The 20,118-nt window shown below is 34.4% G+C and overlaps 3 protein-coding genes across 3 annotated transcripts; 1 reads left to right on the top strand and 2 right to left on the bottom strand.

Annotated features, from left to right (window-relative positions):
* Positions 1 to 506: 506 nt before the first annotated feature.
* LOC143465636 (THO complex subunit 1-like) lies at positions 507 to 7,449 on the top strand. Its single transcript, XM_076964032.1, has 16 exons — positions 507 to 684; positions 1,633 to 1,861; positions 3,168 to 3,305; positions 3,415 to 3,551; positions 3,814 to 3,968; positions 4,088 to 4,193; positions 4,308 to 4,396; positions 4,503 to 4,637; positions 4,731 to 4,848; positions 5,056 to 5,243; positions 5,331 to 5,480; positions 5,907 to 6,060; positions 6,162 to 6,258; positions 6,529 to 6,633; positions 6,848 to 6,996; positions 7,081 to 7,449. Exons 1-16 carry the CDS (start codon positions 637 to 639, stop codon positions 7,195 to 7,197), a joined length of 2,115 nt encoding a protein of 704 aa, XP_076820147.1. The 5' UTR covers positions 507 to 636; the 3' UTR covers positions 7,198 to 7,449.
* Positions 7,450 to 7,600: 151 nt separating this feature from the next.
* On the bottom strand, positions 7,601 to 12,539 carry LOC143466100 (uncharacterized). The gene is made up of 10 exons (XM_076964712.1): positions 11,631 to 12,539; positions 11,063 to 11,194; positions 10,620 to 10,710; positions 10,274 to 10,530; positions 10,008 to 10,072; positions 9,597 to 9,786; positions 9,186 to 9,344; positions 8,691 to 8,801; positions 8,489 to 8,601; positions 7,601 to 8,142 (listed from the first exon to the last, which is right to left on the bottom strand). The coding sequence occupies exons 1-10, from the start codon at positions 11,727 to 11,729 to the stop codon at positions 7,932 to 7,934; spliced, it is 1,428 nt and encodes a 475-aa protein (XP_076820827.1). The 5' UTR covers positions 11,730 to 12,539; the 3' UTR covers positions 7,601 to 7,931.
* Positions 12,540 to 15,990: 3,451 nt separating this feature from the next.
* On the bottom strand, positions 15,991 to 19,001 carry LOC143465924 (histone-lysine N-methyltransferase set-1-like). Its single transcript, XM_076964452.1, has 5 exons — positions 18,316 to 19,001; positions 18,081 to 18,162; positions 17,843 to 17,946; positions 17,492 to 17,638; positions 15,991 to 16,634 (listed from the first exon to the last, which is right to left on the bottom strand). The coding sequence occupies exons 1-5, from the start codon at positions 18,819 to 18,821 to the stop codon at positions 16,406 to 16,408; spliced, it is 1,068 nt and encodes a 355-aa protein (XP_076820567.1). The 5' UTR covers positions 18,822 to 19,001; the 3' UTR covers positions 15,991 to 16,405.
* Positions 19,002 to 20,118: the final 1,117 nt, after the last annotated feature.

Genomic DNA, 20,118 nt, shown 5'->3' with positions numbered 1-20,118 from the left:
ACACGTTTCTCCACATCAACTTATGCCTGTGATTAGGCACATGTTATTTGCCAATAAAATAATATCAAATTAGCCGCCATCGTGGATCAGGAACAACTCAACAACATTTCTATAGAGTTAAGAAGTATAGACGTATGACGAATTGCAATGTTACGGCCTATATGTTGTAAAAATCTGATTTCACTGAAGGCCTGAAAAGATTGAAAGAACTGAAAAGGCTGAATGAAAATACAAAATATAAATGAAAAAAAATGTGTTTCTACTCTTAACCATGCTGATTTTCAGCGTTTCCAGGCTTTTAGTGCTTCCTAAAAAAACCGACAAAATCGTAAAACAAAACTAAGTACGTTCCCGAAGAATACATTAAACAACATACATTGAATTTTCAAACACAAAATTTTGTTGTTTGTAATTGGCGGTTTCGAAAACAAAATTTTAGATGGCGCTTTCAAACCATATGGCAGCATGGTGGCAGCCTTGCTTGCCTGCCAACCATAAAAAGGAAAGCCAAATGACTATTGCAGTGGATGCCAAAGCCAACGTTTGATGCCGCCAGCCGCCTTCACTTGTCAAATGTTTGTCAAGTTTGCCAGCGATCAACAATTTCATTAAACCTAAGCCTATAGATATTGAAAAATGGGTTCTTCCGAGTTTTTATTTGAAAATGCACGATCCGAATTTAAGGTAAGTTGGAAAATAGCCTAGGCTATTTGAATTAGAATTTTACCGTATTAATAATAAATTAATAAGTTAGTAGTATTAGAACTAAGCTTGATTATGCAAGCCACTGTATTCAGACTTCCTGTACTCCATAATGGAAAGTGTGGCACATGCACGAACGAGACTTATCAACTTGCACACCGGACTTCTACATGTTAACGTCGCATTATAAAAAATAAACCAGGCAAAGCTGGTTGCTTAAAAGCTGATAAATTATAATTTAAATAAACCGGGAACTAACGCGTCAGTGCACTCCATCACGCTAAAATTTCGTTTCACTATTTCTCTTCAAAAACTGCCACAGTTTCGAGTTGGGCCCGTAACCTATAGATCTAGAGTTCAATACTTATTCATGACATATTCTGACAATTGATTACCTTGAAATGCTGGAGCACTGGTAGCCAGAACTGGGCAACAGCTCTTTAAAATATCATCTTTCTCACCCATAGGCATGGTCAGATGGTGGAAAGTGTGGTACCTTGCAGGTAAAATATTTTACTCACCACGCAGATTTCTAATAAATAAACAGAAAAGCTGATTTTTTGAATGCTAAATTACAATAATTATACAAATAATTAAAGCTTCAGTGCACAGTAATGACGCCATCTTGACAAAGTTTGCAAGTTTGCACGCATGATCTCTCGTCGAAAACTGCCATACTTTCCTGTCGGGGCTCTCGCTACTTGATGAGCATAAAGAGCGTCGCTCGTGATTTCATCTTTCTATAAAAAATGGACCATGCTTATATTGCCGATTTTGCTCTTTTTAGAAATTTAAAGACATTTTCAAAGAACAATCGCAAGTTTTGCTGTAAATTTGCATTGCAAAACTTGCATCTAGCTGTAGCCTAATGTATCAAAATATAGCCATTATAAGTTAAGACTATGTTGTGTATTTTTGCTTAATGTTTAGAAGGTGCTTAGCAAAGATATAGCGGACAACAACATGGAGAGCCTTCCTCAATTTGTAAGATTCTGTAACAATTACACTGGTTCCGAGGCAGAGAAAAAGACAGCTGTTGACCAAATTTTAAGGGACCTTGTACGTGACAAAATTTCTGATAAAAACATCTCAGAAGCACCTGGAGCAATAACTACACTATTGCATATAATAACTGCATCAGTTTCTGTGGCCAAACAAGGTAGCATATTTTTAACATAGAGGTTGCCATAATACGAATGTTGTTATTTATACAAATACACTCCTATTTTACAAGAAATGTGGGTTGTGTTGTGCTGTGGGTTTGAACTAAGCTGAGGGACTGGAGTTGTTTTATAACATATGTATATATATATACAGGAGTTTTTATCGAGGTTCTTAATGAAGTGAAGCTATATGAATGCTATGGAAGCTATTCTTTAAAAAATGTTTACTAAGCAAAAGTCAGATTAGCCATGTTCATTTAAGAAAATAACATTGCTAAGTTTTGATCATTATCATTGTACAATTATATGCATGAACCAGTTAAAAAAAATCCAGGAGTTTTTACTTTAAAGTTAGCCCAACGAAAGAGTTTCTTGGCTTTCTGAAAAGAGGCCATAACAGATTTTTCATAAAAAAGTTGGTGTTTTGCAATTTATTGGAGTATATCTGTGTTTGTAATTTACGGGTATTTAAGTAGTAATTGTAGTTACAGTTCATTATTTCAAGGTTTTAAATTTGCTTGCAGTCTATGTTTGTTTACATTATCATAGGTGTGCTTCAGTGGCTTCACACAAAACCGTATATTCATAACGCAGTATGCAGTGGCTGATTATCATATGTTATTTTAGTATATGCATGTAGTAAAAGTCAACAGTGGCGGAGCTAGGTTTTTTGACATGGATAAAGCCAAAAAGAACATTTTGTTGGATACATCTCATGTGCTTTCTTTTAGTATGGCGGAAATTCTAGGTTTCCAACTAAGCTGTACAGCATGGAAATATTTATAACTGATAATTTTGTTGAAAACATTTGACTATATCTAGGCATATCTGTTCCATTATAATTGGCTTTATAAAGAAATGAACTGGAAATCCACTGTCAAAATTAGATAGTTTGAATAATGAAAGAAAGTTTTAACTTTTTTGGAAGCTACTGTTAGTTCGTTAGCAAGAAGATGGAAGAGATGATAACTATTAAAGTTGGGCAAATAATTTTCTTAGTTGAAGGATAAAGATGTATAGACCATAGCATACAAATACAGTACTGTATATACCAGCTACAACATAAATAACTGAATTGAGTCTGGTAAAAAGCCATGCAGGATAGTTTTATCTCTTTCTGATTAAAATAACCTCTCTGGAGTAAATATTTAAAGTTTATACTTCAGGGCCTATGTATGCACGCAAATGCACATTGCTTAGAGAACACACTGACTGTAGGTAAAGCATGTAGTGTTGCCAACTGACTATAATAAATAATCATCCAACAGTTCCAACAATTAAATGCTATTCATTTCTTTTCAGGGCTTTGTTCACCTAGCATCCCTTTTATATTACTTGGAGATGTCTTGGACTGCTTTACTTTGGATGCATGCGATGTGGTTTTTAAGTATATTGAAGAAAGAGTGTCAGTTTGGAAATCCAGTCTCTTTTATACTGCAGGTAGAAATTGGAAAATCAAACGCTATTGTTTGAAGCAGTATTTTGGCAGATTTTTAAATGCCTACTGTATTATCTACTATGAGACTGTGCAGTTATTTTGCTTATTCAGGTAAAAACTATCTACTTCGAATGTGCAATGACTTGCTGCGAAGACTGTCACAGTCAATTAATACTGTGTTCTGTGGACGCATACAGCTTTTTCTTGCTCGTCTCTTTCCACTGTCAGAAAAATCAGCATTAAATTTAGTGAGTTGATCTTATGAAATTTCTGATTACCTAATTACTTACTTGCCTAAATGTGTGTTTAGTGCATGAATGTTTTCATTAAAGCCTGTCAGTGATTGTGAGTAGAAAAATTGTGCTTCTGTTTCATTCCTTGATTGGTGAAGTATGTTGTACTGGTAGTTTGTTCTCGTCAAGTGGTGGCTGTAGCACTTATGTCCTCTTCAAGTTTTAAAACATTGATAAATTTGATGTGGATCACAATCTGTTGCTCATTGTGACTCAGGTTAGTCAGTTTAACTTGGAGAATGTGACCGTGTTCAACAAAGATCTTGAAAGCACAACATTAAAGAAAGAAACTGCAGAAAATGGTTATAGTGGTGAAAAGATGGAAGTAGATAGCAAACCAGAAGAAGAAGGGTCCCCAGCTACCTTCCAAAGGTTCTGCAATTTTTTTTTTAAATTAAAACATGAAAAAGGCACATTTTCTTTTGCTTTAATTGATGCATAGTTGGTATTTATCAACTTGTAATACTGGAAAATATGTGTCTGCTTTGCAGTACCGTTGTTGATTACAAGTTGTATCAAAACATCTGGAGTCTTCAGGATATCTTTCGATATCCAGTGCAATGCTATACAAAAGACACTTGGGGGAAGTTTACAGAGGTACACTGTTAAGTTTTATTGTGATGGTAATGTTTGATGTATAGATGATTTTGAAATATATACAAAGTAGCCTAATGCTTCAAGGAATGAGGATTTTTAAATATTCTGTTACAGAATGCAGAATGTGTGTTTAGAATATTTTCAAGTTTCAAACTTGAAGATGTTGGAAGGGGAAGCAAGTCATCTTCCACACAAAGCAAAAGGTAAGTATGGCAAAATAAAATATCACAACCTCCACCAAAGTATGCTAACCGAAGTAGTTGAAGTACATTTGAAATAAGAAATATCAATAATTGTATTTTTGTCTAGAAATTACTTTCCCAAGTTTTTGACATCGGAAAAGTTAACAGAGCTGCAGTTGAATGATGGGATGTTTCGTAGACAGATTCTCATTCAGTTTTTAATACTTTTTCGCTACCTCACTGCCAATGTAAAATTTAAAGGGTAATTAGTTGCATTTACTATATTAAATTATCGTGCTTTTAAATTTTACTAACTTATGATGTGATTTTACTTTTGTTTTCTTGCATTTTTTAGTGCCAACTTGGTCTTAACTGATAATATGAAGAGTTGGATCAGTGAATCAGAACCTAAAATATATGAACTTCTCAAAGAAACACCTCCAGACGGGAGGCATTTTGCAAAATACATCAGAGTATTTATTATTTTAATATTTGTAGTAATAATGAAATAGAATAACAACAAATTTATACCTCTTACTTGTGTACCTGATTTTATAATAACTGTTACATGATTAACTCATTAGTTATGAAATAATTTTCGGGTTTGCTGGAAGTGGATGGCTGGAATTTTATCACAAACTTACCAGCTTATTACTTACCCGCTTTTATTTCCTTTTTAGCACTTACTTGATCGAGAAGAATTTTGGATAGCCTGGAAAAACGATGGGTGTCCAAGTTTTATGAAGACTCCTGCAAAAACACAACAAAATACAAAACAAGATGGCAGTCCATCCTCCAAGCGAAGAAAAACCGGAGAGCCATCTATTGTTGAAGAGTTTATAAGTGGAAATAATTTGGGCATGGGAAGGTAGGAATCTCAGCTTGTGGTTCACTCATTATTACGTTGGCAGTAAACAGCAGACATTTTTAAGGCGTTTACTCATTTACCTGACAGTGCTGAACTTACACGTTTGTGGAACCTGCATCCTGATAACTTGGCTGCTTGTCGATCAACATCAAGAGAATTTCTTCCGTCCTTGCAGGATTACTTTATGGAATGCATAGAACAAGCCGGTCCTAAAAATACTGTTGAGGAACAGCATAAGTATGATTTTCTTAGTACACCTGAAGAAGCAAACTTATGTTTGCGAAAGCTCAAGTAGAAAAATCAAAAATAAACTTAACCTTCAGAGTGCAAACCTATATCTTGTTTTTTTATTTTACTATAAACTTGGGTTAACATGGTTCAGTCACCATCAACTTTGTAATAAGTACGGAAGATATGCGCAGAGCAAATATCTGAACCAACACATTGTAGAAAATATTTATTAGGCAGAGCAGATATTGCTAAGGCTAATAGAATATTGTTCAATGCGAATCATAAAGCAATGATTGCAGTCGCAATTGATACATCTGCCTAACAAATTGTTCTCCAGTGTTGGGGTTTGTTATTTGTGCTGTGCATTATATGTTACTCTCAAGATTTTGCTCCTTTCAGATCCTGTTTATTTATTCGTTATTACTTTTGTAGACTTGTCAAAAAGTCTAACTTTCAATGGAAAGCATTACGTTTGCTTTCCCATCGCAGTCATCTTTTCTTCACCAGCCAACCTGCCCAAATGCAGTTCAAAGCAGTGCCTGATTACTTGAATACTGTCATGTCAAAATTGGCAAAAGATTTTCCAGTATGTTTTTAAATCAACTGGTTAATGATTGCATGCTGTGTTTTCATGAATTTTCAAAAAAGAAGTTAGAAAAATTAAACTGTTTTTTTTTTAAATCCTAGACACCTCCAGCAGAGATTGCTCTTAAACCAGAGGAAGACACTGAAGATCTTTCTCAAGATGAGGATTTAAAAGATGAAGGAAGTGACAACAAAGATGGTATCAAATCGTGTAGTTTTCTGATCAAAATGTGCTTTTTGTATAATTAGTTTCCAAATCTGTGTATTGGAAATTTGCCAGAGTGTCATAAGATTTTAATGGCAAAGTTTAATGTTACAGAGTATTTTTGCAGAATGTTTTGTTAGAAGCAACGTGATGCAACATTTTTGCAGTCATCTTCCGAAACTGAAATTTGTCGCCTTGTCGCACGATCATTAGTGCACATTGATTTACCTTCAAACGTTCTTTATAATATCTTATTTTGTGCAGATGATGTGCTCGGTGAGGCTGACAATGATGAAGATATTGGTGAAGATGAGGATGACAGCAACCTTCTTGATGACAACCTGGATGACAACACACCAGAACAAAACTGTAAAGAAGATGAATTTTTTAAGTTATCTCATGAAGTGGTTGTGATTATGCTACCAAACTACAAGATAATCAAACAAGAATTTTTGTGTTATTTTACAATAAAGCTTTTTTTTATAGAGTTGTCAGCGGACATGCTTCGATATAGATGCGATGCCTTTTATTTGAACTATATTCCATTTACATCTTGTCCTAAAATTCCTTGTAATTGTTCTAGCAAACGCCTCTGACAAACTGAGCAGTGAAGATATTAGCAACCTGGCTGCAAAGCTTAGTCAGAACTGGAAAAAATTGGCGCCACTTCTAAATTTAAAACCAAAGGATATTAAAGAAATACAAGAGGACTCGGATGATGTTGCCTTGCAGGTCGGTTCATTTTTGTAATGGTACATAGAGGGTATCAGAAAATCAATCATCAAACTTTTATTAAACAATGTCTCACTTTTTCAGGCAAGGCAAACATTAGTAACTTGGCAAGACTCAGCTAAGCAACAAGCAACTAGGACTACCTTGGCTCAAGCCCTGAAGTCAGCAGACTTAGAAAATCTAGCTCAAGACATCAAATGAAATCAACTATGCTTTTCTCAGCTTTTAAATGACTGACATTGAGAGTGCTGTCAACAGAATGGACAAACTGAGTGTAGTAAAGGTTGATTCAGTCTTTACTTTGTCTTTTAAATTGTTGAATGTGTTCCAAGTGTTTTGGGTGGATTATACTTCAAAAATGTGATGGCATATTAGAATTATGATGTCATTCCTTTTTATGCACCCTTTGTTAGTCCACTGCCTTGCTTTTTGCAATAAATAACCAAAACCATATGTTAGGCTGTTATTTTTTGGGATGGCTAGATAATGACACATGCTAAGCCACATCAACCAGGTGGTATCAATGTGCGGGCATAAGTTTTTATAATTAGGTGTTACTGTGCTAAGTGCTGTCTTCAAAAATCTTAGATCAACGGATGCTTCATCTAGCACAAAGATAGTATCAACAGTTAAAGAAATATTCTGTGTATTACAAACATCACAGTGACATAATAACACTAATACATGTAGAAAATGAAAATATGGCTTTTTCAAACAAGGCTTCTTTTATAAGCGCCACAGTGAAATGAATAAAGTGTTGTTGACATAGATTAGTGCTTGCTGACAAAAGATAAAAAGTTCTTGAAGGCACTTACATGCCTTACAATATACGACATAAGTGAGGTCATGATTTTCTGGAGAAGGCGATTTGTTGTTGTTGCAAAAAACATGGTAACATATTTGAATAAAAGCATTGCAAATTCACAATGTGATATTCAGTAGATAACGCTACCATCCAAATTCATTGAATTAAACTTTTCTTCCATTTTGGGGTTAGTTTTATGCCTAGATAAAAGTGAGTTTATTCTATCATTTCCATCTGCATCTTGTGTTATTTTATTTCCTTCTCGCCTAGTGTTATTGTATTCAAAGTTTTCTCCAATGTTGTAAGGGTAGATGCCATTTTGATAATCAGGATCTTGTTCACTACACAAAGAAACAACAAAAGATTTAATAAAAAATATCCCATCGCAATTATTTATTCTGCTTTAGGAATCGATGACATTGCTTTAATTACATTTGCAAGTTGCTTAAAATTGGCGTAGTGGTGATGGCGGCAATCTAATATCATCAGATAGTAAACGTCTTTGAATAGTACTATCTCCGGTTTAAGTTAGTCTTGTCTTAAATTAATCATAGGCTCTTTATGTGATACAACAGTACTTTGACAAACAAACTAAGATCCAATCGTATTTTAAAGCAATGGAGTTAGAACTTGCAATTATTTAACAGAAACGGCTGGCTAATAACAATAGCCTCGTTGTAAACTTACGGTTCTGGTGAGGTTCTATGAATAGATTGATCTGGGCTACTGGAGTTTGCGTTTAACCGTCTCTCATATTCGTCCCCTAAAGCGATCTTGGCGTTCTTGCGCTGGTCACATGCCTTACACACCAAGAATATTTTAGAATAATTTCGGTTATTCATACAGCTAATGATACTTAAATTAAAATAAAAATTAACAAAAGTTGTACCTCCCGAAATTGCTCCTTTAAATATCTTTGCCGACTTGGGCTGGGCGAATAACCTTGTTTACGAAATTCAGGCTGAACACCACAACAGGAGTATATGCTTGGCCCATTTAACTGCACGAAATTAACAGATTGGCCATTACTAGATAGTGATAAAAATTGCAGCTGTCATTTAGTCTATTAATGTTAGCATGTTGTAATGGTATCTGATCCACCATACATAAAGCTTTGTATAACTGGTAAAACGAAAGACAAAGGCTATTTGTTCTTCAAACAAAACAACATGTGTAACTGATAGCATTAGATGCTTACAAGAGTTCTCTCACAACGTGAGACCAGATACACATAAATTTTTAAACGATGAGAGTCAGTTTTGTTTTTCTCTGAACCCTAACTGAAGTTGAATGTTTGTCTTCTTGAAAATGGCATCTTAACCCAATGTCTACTTCTTACACACGAGAACATTAAATCAATAAAATGGCAACAACAACTTTTTACAGCTACTGGGCGTAGAGGTTTTAGTCGAGCCTTCAAAAGACGTCCTTGAGATGTGCTCATTTTTGATAGAGAAGGCATTCTCTTTATAGCTTGACGTATCCTTGATAGTGCAAATGCTGTAGTTGCTCTTAAATCTTCTCCAGGTAATACAACATCGTCCTAAAAATCGAAATGTAATGCAAACTCCTGGAATAAGTTTGTCCCATAGCTTTTTACCAGTACTTCAGCAGTTTACGCATAGGCTACAGTTTTTTCTGCACTTCTTATACGTGGACTGGTGATAAAAACTAGCAGATTATTTCACCTACTGTAACAACATTAAAGAAATTTGTTTCTAATCATCATGCTATTAAGGATACCCAAAATATATCAAGAAATATTGGCATGTCAAAATTGTTTGGAATTTCTTACTTGCATTTTGTACTCATTATCCATTGTAATCGCAGGCACTTGTTTAAATGGAAGTTTGACAAACATGTTTGGTTTTTGCACCACTGGTTCATCCACCTTCCACCTTGATGAAATACTACTCCATGCTCGGCTGCTAGCTGATTTATGTCCAGTCCATAACCTGGTTTTGTTAATGTTTGGTACTGACCCCCTGCAGTATTAACATACAGTAGTACGATACAATTAAGAAAGCATTTACATACAACTTGTTACTTAATAAATATACACCAGGTAAGATTACGCAAAAGGTAATGTGAAAAACTGATCCAAACTCATTAAAACTAATAGATCGAAAACCACCATCCTTAAATGTGATATAAAGTTTGGGAAAATTAGCTATTGGAAATAGCCATCTTGATTTTAACAACTTACGATCGTATTTTCTGTCCGTAGTCATTGTTCTCAGGTTGTTCCGCAATTATTACACCAGGGGCAACCTAGCATTAAAATACTCTTTTTACGGCAATGTCAGTTTACAAGATAAACGGATTGGTATTGGGAAGTCAAATTGTTATAAAAACGCAATAGCAGCTTAAATAGGTCAACGATGAAAATTGCCTTTAGTTAATGATTTCCTCTAAATCAATAATTACTGCAGAAATAATGTTGTAAAATATTTGTTGAAGGAAGTGATTAACCTCATAATATCGAGTTACTCGAGATGCATTGAGTTTGCCACTGCTTTGCCTTTTAGTAGCATGTATAAAAGTCTGTTTGATTTGTTGTTTCTTCTCTTGAAGATTATCCCTGTATTTTTCTTTTGCCATGTTGTGTGCCACAGAAATTGCTCCTTCCCTTGACTTGCTCCTAGATCCTGCTCTGCATGATGCTTTGTCTGGATTTTGGTCAAGTGGAACGGTGAACACACAAACCGAAGGGCCACTTTGTTGCCTGCCTGTTTAATACAAATACATACAAGTAAACTGTTGCTACAACAAACCCTTTCGCAAAGTCATCAAAACAGTATTATGGCTAAATAATTACCTTGAAGAACTTTTTGAGCTTCAGCATCATGTGCTTCACCGTTTACTAGCGGTATACCAGGTGATCCAGGAATACCATTCACTTCATCAAACTAAGATAACATTTCCATCAAAACTTGGGCTCAAAAAACAAGTCATCATAAAACAATACTAACAAAAACTTTGACATACACACTCATACTGTATTTGTGTTGTAGATTAGATTTTAAAAAACATAATTAATTACAAAATCTTGATTATTTCAGGATACTTTGATATTAGATATTTTAAAACTTTTAATTTTGATGCAATATGGAGATTTGATAGCGCCAGAAAATCATTTTGTAAAACGCTTTATAGATGGCTTTGTATAACAAATATTATGTTGACTTACTATGTTAGAAAAGCAGTTGTAACAAAAAAGTGTGATACACTCACACCTGGGGCTAAATATTTTCAACAAACCTTATCTGGCATTTGAGATTTGGTTGCATCAATATACTTAAATGTTTTCACATCATCCATGGGGGAATGGCCATCTTCTTGTAAATGTTCCTTAAATTTTACTGTGGTTGAACTGGGATTGACTATTTTGACCTGTTGGGTTAAATTAAAATTTGTAGGAATAGCTATGCTTATACCAAACAATGACAACCAACTACCACTTTATCGAGTTACCAAATATTCTTGGCAAAAAAGTATCTGCTATGGGGCAGAAAACAGCCCGTCTGCAACAAACTTCTTAGAAAGTTTGAATTTTAATATATAGCTGATTTAAATTGAACGATCAATGTATAAATATATTTCACTGATTGTCCGAACATTTCACAATCATCATATACACATATTTCTAGAGCAAAAAGTAAGTGTACAATGTACAGTGTTATATTCTAAAATGCCTTTGTGAAATATGTCAGTCAGTAGATATTATAAGACAAAACCTATTCAAATATATATCAATCTCAACAACCACAAAGTATGGTATATCAGCAAGCAATGATCAAATAAAAATGAATGCAATTTTTGTACCTACCACTTTTATTTCAACATCATGATAAGTATGATTGAGAAACGGTGTCGCTTCTTCGAATTCTGCTTTATGATTATTTTCGTTAAGTATTTCTTTAGACATGTTAAAGTTTTTCGAAAATAATTAGAACCTATTCACTAGTAACGTGGCAAACAACATAAAAATATGAAATTTTATGAAGCTCTTTCATATGATGTAAAACAGTCTTAGAATTTTGTGGCTTGTAACTAACTCTTTGATCGAAACATGGACATACATGTGACAAAATCACAAAGTAAAAGTAATAATTGCTTAAGCTTGTTGTTTAAGTGATATTCTGAGCAAATAATATGGCTTCACGATATTTATTAAAAAACTTGGGAAAATCCTTGCACAATTAAACTGATGACCAGAGGATGACACAATCTCAATTTTAACCATCTTACAAAAGTGAAACAAAACTAAATCATTCTGCTACCAATTTCTGTTTTTACCAATTAGTGCTGAAAAATCACTGTGAAGTGCAAAACTCAAAAATAGAAATAAAATTCTATCATTATATAATTCCTTAGGGAACTTCCCGACAATCTATAACAAAATGTTTTGGCTCTTGAAGCCAATTTATCTTCATCTTTGAAAAGAGTAAAACTTTTGATGCTTGTAGTAAATGCCTATTGTGCAATTGAGCATACTTGTATCTCTAGTAAGGTACCTATGGAATCATTATCGGAATCTCTATACTTGAATAAAAGGATGTTTTGCATGGCTTAAGCTCACACAAAGACTGCTGGACCTACATGTTTTAGTTGTGATAAGCTCATTTATATGAAGTTGTTTTTCGATAGATGCATTATGTTGGTGATTTCAGATTTTGTGCTCTTGCTTGAATACAGTATTCCAAAAAGATTTGAAGTTCACTTACAAGTACCTGTATCTGCAGTTTCTGAACTTAGTGGCTTATCAGCATTGTAAAGAAGTTCTACATGAAGCACAAATCTGAATACTACACACGGATATCGACTATTTTTTTTCTCTCATGAATTCAAGTCTTGCAAGCAGCTAAGCAGATTTGTATGAAATATTTTATTTTGTATAAAGTAATAAATTGACTGCTAAAAGACGTTCAAGTTTCTGATTGTATGATCCACTGTAAGAACAGTGGAGTAGTTTTTCAAGTATTTTGAATAATTTCAGAAATTAAGTAAAAAAGGAGTTGAATTTTTTGCGAAACGACTATTTCACCAGCATCCACTTACCAAATTTGCTGAATCACAATATGGTGACCGACAGATTTTTTCTGATGGGTTTATCACCCTCGTTTTGGACGAGAGGAAGAAAGCAATGTGGTAGTGTAGTGGTTAATGATGAGTCTCATAAACTGGAGGTTTGAGGTTCAAGTCTTGCTAATGTTTGACTGTTTTTTTGTTCAAGTTTATTTTTGATGTATCGGTATTTTAGTCATGAGAAGTGAGAGTTTGGGTCAAAGGGATTAGCTTTAAATTAAATCAGGGTTTATAAAAAATTTCATTTTAAATTGAAAAATTGCATTTACTTCAATTCGCAGCTTTAGCTTGTTAATACAATCAAGAGATGTGAGAGTTTGGGTCAGAGGGAATTAGTTTTAGATTAATTTACACTTAAGAAAAAGATAGTGATTCATCATAAACATCAAAAGTAGGTCACGCAACCCATAGTTAAATTTTGGCGGTTAGGTTATGAGAATTGGTATGTAAAACTTGATTTAAGTTATTGAGGGTTTAATTAAAGTTTAGATTGGAAGGTAGATCTAGATTAGGCTTAGATTACTATGTCATTACATTTAAGATAGGTTAACAACAAACTGTAAAAGAGCTTTGAATGCACAATTTTTTCCAGTGAAATAATGGCAGTCTTGAAAAAATTAGTACGTTGTTTTAAGTTGAAAATTAGCATACATTTCAATTCACAGACTAGCGTAATTGTCGTTTACCATATTTGTAATTTTCCTATTTCGGTAAATGGCGGCCGGCAAAATAAGTGTCTACTTCACCACCAGGATAAGTTTAAGCATAGTTTTTTGTTAATCATGTATCTGAAATATAAGCTTAATGTGTTAAATTATCAAACTCAGATTCGCACAATTACTATACTGTAATCAATTATTCGTGTTCTCAGCACAAATCCATTCTTTGTAATTTGCCATATTTCTAAAGCATATGCGCTGAACAGGCTGGACAAGTCAAGTTATACCAGTTCGCCTTTGATGCCTAGTGGCTAGCGCTCTAGCATAGCTTATTCAAGGTTTGATAACAATGCATCATTGCGGTATGGACAATCTACTGTATATTCTATACTATTTTCCATAGTTTCTAACTTGGAAAGAACAAACTACCAAATAGTCATTTAGTAAAGCCCTAAAGTGTTACTACGTAGCTTATCAAATTGAAAAAAGTACGGTACACTAGCCTAGTAAAGATAATAATAATCCTACCCGGCTTCACTACTTCATGGTTCAATGATCACGTCGCTACAACAAGCACATGTGAAAAAGATCATTCTTGACGATTTTTGACAATTCAAAAATATAAATAAATAATTATCTATTTCCGTGTTGGTCATTCTCATTGAACTAAAAAGTGAAACAATATAAACGATATGCATGAATTTTTCCTTACATCAGGTGTTTTCGGTTTCGCACGACTTTAACGTTTAAACAAAAGCTGCAAGGGATAAATGATAAAACGTAATCTTAGTCAAAATGCATCGGCTGTTGAAAAAAAAAACCCTTTTTTTCGCTAGTTGACACTCTTGTGCTTGTACAGCTACAAAGTAAAAATAAATTGTTTTAGTTCTTAGTTAAAGTATCCACATTGGTTTCGTAAAAGTTGGCGTCACGTCAAGTCACGTTAAAATCAAGACGATTCTACGCAAATTATGACGTAAAAAGCGTGACGTCCCTCGCTGGACATAGAGCGCTATGAGACAGTTGGAAGCAGTCACCGTACTGGAAGGAATAGTGAATAGTAGCCCACATCCACGTCTTCTCTTGTTGGTTTTTGGGTGAGTCGAATGCTAAGAATTCTGTGCTCATGGAACCGCCATTAAACAAAAATTGTTTTAATTATTGGTATGTTCTGGTGTCCAATACCGGTATTATGTCAAATTTGTTCCCGGCATTGTGACGTAGAGGATTGGCATAACTCAGCGTAATTTTTCCGCTCAAAAACCTCGGAGATTGCCTGCGGGTTTAGGTTTAGGAAAAATTACGAGGTTACCAGCTTAACTTACAAACAAGATAACAATACATACAAACTCACCGGGAATACAAGGTTTTTGATCGAAAACCATGGAGTCATGCGACATTTTACGTCACAATGCCCGGAACAAATTTGTTTTGAACATGATGACGTATTTATTTGGCATGATTCAGCGTTATTTTTCTGCTTAAAAACCTTCAAGATTGCAGTCGCGTTCAGGAAAAAATTACAAGGTTACAAACTTAACTTAGAAATAAGAAAACAAAACTTACAGGGAAAACAACAACCACAACAACAGCTGCTTGCGAAAGCTCGTGTCGAAAAATATAAAGTTAACCTTAAGCCATACTTTAATGTTTGATGATGTAAATGCCGACGGAACAGAGGATAAAAGTGCTCCCCAGCTGGTGAACGTATTTATTTGCCTAGGCCCTAGGGTACAATGAAATAATAACGCCAACAACATAAAACGGTGATAGTAATTACAAAGCAGCGAATCGATATCAACATAGAAAAGTCCAATAGGATTCTCTCTCAATTGGAGTTATGGCTGACACGATTGAACAACCGTTAAGGCAATTTAAAATACAAGACGTGAGATCAGTTCGGTGCCAACTTAATGCAGCAATAAATTGACTGCGATGTCCAACTACAAATGCCTATGTTCTCCACAGATTAGCCGCTTTAAACGTAAGATTTCTACCAGTCAAATTCAAGTAGTCGAAGCAAAATTTACTCTATAACGTTGTAGCTTGCGACGGCTTGTTTATGAACATAAACCGAAGCGCTTGTATTATATTACATTTACCTTGAAGATAGTTTGCTATTCTTGCCGTCAGTAGGCTGCTAACTGTTTGTGATGTAGTGTATGTTCACTTTAAAGTTTAAACCATTGTTGTAATGGCCTGATTTAATTCAAATTAAATGACCAAAATGATCCGGCTCGAGTCGCATTTTGTATTAAGAAAGATGTAACAACAAAAAACAGACTAATTTTCATAAAAATAAGGCTTCTCTGAATGAAGGCATCAACAATTGTCAGCTACGCCCTTCCGATGTTTTTCATCTGACCGCACTTGAAGGTTAAACCGGCTAAGTTGTTAGAATTGCAACGCAGTTACCTGACTTTAATTCCTTTTGTGTCAGCAAACAAGTAATAATTCGTTTATTAACAAGATAAACCAAAAAATTTATAAAGAGATACCATATGACAAAATTAGCCTAACAAAACTATGATTTTATTCCTCTTTCCTGCATCTGAAATGTTATATGACATTGGCTTAACTGCTCGAAACATACAATACAAAAGGTAAATCAATACCAAAAAAGTGAAGATGAGGTCTGTAGCAAAACAAAAAATTGAGCAATCGCGCCAACACAACATGATCGCTTCGGTTTAGCTCCACAGTACCAGTCATTCAAAATGTAGCAAGCGCTTCTCACAGCATTACACACAACATTTCTAAACAAGAAGACGTGTCGTTCTGGCAGTAAAGCCCAAAATGCATGCAATTTCTGATGATGGCAGTCTAGTATAAAAACCGAATATGGTTTTTCGTGTTTTCAAGTCTTCAACCATGGATGAACTTGTAGAGCAGCTCTGTCTCGATCCCCATAGTCATATAGCAGCTCTTCATCTTTATCAATGTCTCTCTTTGCCATAATAACTAAATGAGGTCGTTGTTCACCAATTCCATCAGGAATCCAAACCAGGCGTGTATGACAATTTGGATTTTTCCGGCTATGGTTTAATAGCCGGCCAAGGCGACCCGATTCGGCTGTTGCATCAATGCTAATCAAGTTAAAAAGCATGATAAATAAATTATAATAAGCTACAATGCCTAATAAAATGCAAAAGATTTTAAATTTGACCAAAACTGTATACGACAAGTGCTGTTTTGCATAGAACAGAGTCACATAGATAGACTACAGTTACTTGTATAAAACTCAGTTAATTATATATCAATCCACTCTTCACTCTGCGCTAGTTTTCATGCAGTGATTTTTAATACTGAATAGGGATGTGCCGAGTCGAACATGAATATTGACCATTTTTTTTTCTCTCATGAATTCAAATTTTGCAGGCAGATTCGAGTCGAATACTTTATTTTGTAAATATTCTAACTTATTTGGTTACCATTAATAATAATGGCAAAATGTTTGTGAGTGTTTTTGTACTTTTAAATATAAGAAAACAAGTCTATTGCAATTATACATCGATAAAGTGACATCTTAGTAAGCACCATTTGTTTGCATTTCACTATTAGAAACTTTGATTGAGTGCGGTAAACAAAGTTGGCGGATTCACATAAATATCAAAATCTTAATTTGTATTCTTACAAGCATGAAACTTTTTTGATTTGGCACATCTTCAATACTGAAGCACATTATGTTACAGATCGTTGGCAAAGATACAGTCCTTCCATAGTAATTATTTAATATACCTACGCAATAATATTTTTTGTTTCTGTTCTCTTATAGATACTGATGATGCGGTTTAGGCAAAATATATATATTTAAATGAAATGTAATAGTTGACAAATTTGTGAAGCGCCTCGGCTTGGCTGTTGTTATGTTTATGTGATGTATTACAAGTTATGACCAAAATTGAATCCACCAAACAAATTTAAATAAAAACTGAATACTAACCAGTAATTTTGTCCTCTTGAGGTAAAATAATACATGTAACATCCAATACTAGAATCAAGTGCATATTCAAGTTCTCTATCCTTGGCCTCGGGCCACGTTATCAAGTCTCCAGCATATTCCACTACAAACTCTCCATGTGAAATATTTCTGCAGACAGGTAAGAAACAGTATAAAAAAGTCGCATAATAATCAGGTACACCCATAACAGCCAAATCAGCTGCGAGATTCAAAACAGATTGAACAACAATAGGTTTAAAGCAACTTTAAAACATAGGTCTCTTGGAGGATGTATGTAGGTCGGAAACTGAATAATTGGAAAAACAGTTTAGAACTAAAACAAAAAACACCCACCTATTGGCAATAACTCCTCTGCCTTTACTGGTAAATTCTACCACTTTCAGACTGTCCTCACGATGTGACAAGACCGCATCAATTAAATCATTTTCCTGCTCTTTCTGCAGAGTTATATGGTTAATGGTACAGAGCATCTCATATTCTGTAATTCTATCTCTGTGCTTAAAGCATAGAAAAAAAACTAACTGATAATCAGAAAATCAATGTTAGTACTTTATTTTATTTGCAAACATACCTTAATAACTGACTTAGGTTTTCTTGAACTTTTTCTTGTGGGAAAGTATTCAGTGAGCTTGCGGTTTTCTATTGATTTTGCTCTTAAAAACTAATAGGGTCACTTGGGTGTATAAAAATATTATACGTGCAGTCAAAGCAGATAAGAAGCTATGTACATACAATAAACATCTTAAATGAAAAAGGTAAACATATGAGACATCTATTTTACATATTAAACATCGACATACACATACTTAGTTCCTTGTGTAGTTTTAGACATTGAAGACGTTTTTCTTTTTGAAGTTTTTGTTTTAATAGTACTAAGATTTTCCATTTTAATTGGGTTCACATTAAGTCGAGGTTTGTGCTCAAGTGCTTCTCCAGCTTTATTCGGCTCGCCATAAGGGGACATTTTCATAAAACCAACAGATTCCACTGAAGGTTTCGCTTCTACACAATTTGATGTTTTTGAAACTTCATCTGGATTTTCCATTGCAGAAGCTATTTTGTACCCATTATGTGCCTTCGGACTTCCTGCACTGAGAGGTAACTTTAAAGATGCATTAATACCAAAATTTTTCGACGGCGAGCTGTATTTCTCTATTGTGTTTTGTTCAACAGTTTTGCTATGACATGCTTCTACTTTTCTTCTGTGTTTCACTTTATTTGTTGTCCTCTTAGGTTTTCTTTGGCAGCTTCTTTTGCACTTATTTTGTTCTACTGCAGGCTTTTTAGACAGGATAGATAAACCATCCATCATACTCGATTCAGATTTTAAGAAAATTATATGAACTAAAAAAATGGTTTTGTTAAAAAAAAGCAACCGAAAGTTATGACAAGCTATTGTTTAGTTATTGCTTAACTACCGGTACACATACGTACCACACAATTCTGTCTTTGCTCTTGCTACAGATAGTCAAGCAAGGTGGTTTGTAGTTATTTTTAACACTAGAAAGACCAGCGGTCATTTTTGACCGGTTTACAATTTTCTTTTCTTTATTCTTTATTCCTGGTTTAGAAAAACTCTCAACTTAAAAGAATTGAAGGACTTATAGTTTTTTAATTGTTTTTTTAAGTTATTGAATCAATTTCCATAAGATAGCAGAAGCGTACACTAAATTAAGATCCAAAAATAAGTTTATTGAAAAGCCAATTGCATTCAAAATACAGAAATGAACCTGACTGCATAGTTGGACATCTAAGTGCACTCAATATTGTTTGTCATGAGCTCAAGCAGTACATCTTAGCTGTGAAATTTTGCATTTAGTTACTTGGTCAAAACTTCTAAATTTTCAATTCATTTGGTGTGGTATGATAATCTCTATCATCGGACTGAGTAAAGTCTACACAAGACTTAAAATTGGTGATAATTCCTCATCAAGAGCACCAGTCACAGAGCTAACCCTCGTGCAAGCTTTAATTATCACACTGACTGACTGAATTATTCAAACTGTGCAGCACATTCTGACTAATTGAGCACCTGACCTAAGTGTGCACTTCAAATGCATCTTAACTCATCATTTTTTGTGCACACACTTGTCATTTTCGGTTGTTGACGCACACAAAATCTTGCTGAAAACAGCAATATTTTGCAGCTTGAGAATGACTGATCCAAGTTTTAAAAAGAACTTAGATAATTGATCAAAGCCTGTGCCTAAAAAAACCTTGAAGTAAGAAAAGCCGTAATGGAAAGCGTGGCACCTGCATGCACGAGTTTCACCCATGTGCACGCCGAATGTTTTTATGTTCAAACCGATTTATAATAAACAAAAACAGAAAAATTGGTTGTTTAAATGGCAAATTTATAATAAATGAACAAAGAATTAAATCTTAAGTACACACTATCACAAAAAAATATGCGTCTTCGCACGCACAATTTTTTGTCAATAACTGTCATACTTTCCAGTCGAAGAGAAAAGTACTGTATATGAAAAATTTATGTATAAATGTGTAACAATTGTCGTAACCTGGACTATAGGTTACGACAAGTGTTAGAGGTAACCTACCAAACTTGAAAACTTGGCGGTTTTCGACAAGATGTCAGCGGCACATGACGG

Source organism: Clavelina lepadiformis, chromosome 7 (assembly GCF_947623445.1).
Source record: "Clavelina lepadiformis chromosome 7, kaClaLepa1.1, whole genome shotgun sequence".
Lineage (NCBI taxonomy): Eukaryota > Metazoa > Chordata > Ascidiacea > Aplousobranchia > Clavelinidae > Clavelina > Clavelina lepadiformis.
The sequence above is the reverse complement of the archived record's forward strand: the minus strand, read 5'-3'. Positions and strand labels throughout refer to the sequence as shown.

Excerpts from the sequence above, each read along its gene's own strand:
- LOC143465636 (XM_076964032.1), top strand. The coding sequence starts at position 637 with ATGGGTTCTTCCGAGTTTTTATTTGAAAATGCACGATCCGAATTTAAG. Across the intron at positions 6,259-6,528 it reads AGGAAGTGACAACAAAGATG|ATGATGTGCTCGGTGAGGCT; the intron begins GTATCAAATCGT and ends TATTTTGTGCAG. Across the intron at positions 6,634-6,847 it reads CAACACACCAGAACAAAACT|CAAACGCCTCTGACAAACTG; the intron begins GTAAAGAAGATG and ends TAATTGTTCTAG.
- LOC143465924 (XM_076964452.1), bottom strand. The coding sequence starts at position 18,821 with ATGATGGATGGTTTATCTATCCTGTCTAAAAAGCCTGCAGTAGAACAA. Across the intron at positions 18,163-18,315 it reads AAAACTACACAAGGAACTAA|AGCAAAATCAATAGAAAACC; the intron begins GTATGTGTATGT and ends TTAGTTTTTAAG. Across the intron at positions 16,635-17,491 it reads TCAAGAGGACAAAATTACTG|CATTGATGCAACAGCCGAAT; the intron begins GTTAGTATTCAG and ends TAACTTGATTAG.
- LOC143466100 (XM_076964712.1), bottom strand. The coding sequence starts at position 11,729 with ATGTCTAAAGAAATACTTAACGAAAATAATCATAAAGCAGAATTCGAA. Across the intron at positions 9,345-9,596 it reads ATAATGAGTACAAAATGCAA|GACGATGTTGTATTACCTGG; the intron begins GTAAGAAATTCC and ends TTCGATTTTTAG. Across the intron at positions 8,802-9,185 it reads AACCTCTACGCCCAGTAGCT|TTAAATGGGCCAAGCATATA; the intron begins GTAAAAAGTTGT and ends AATTTCGTGCAG.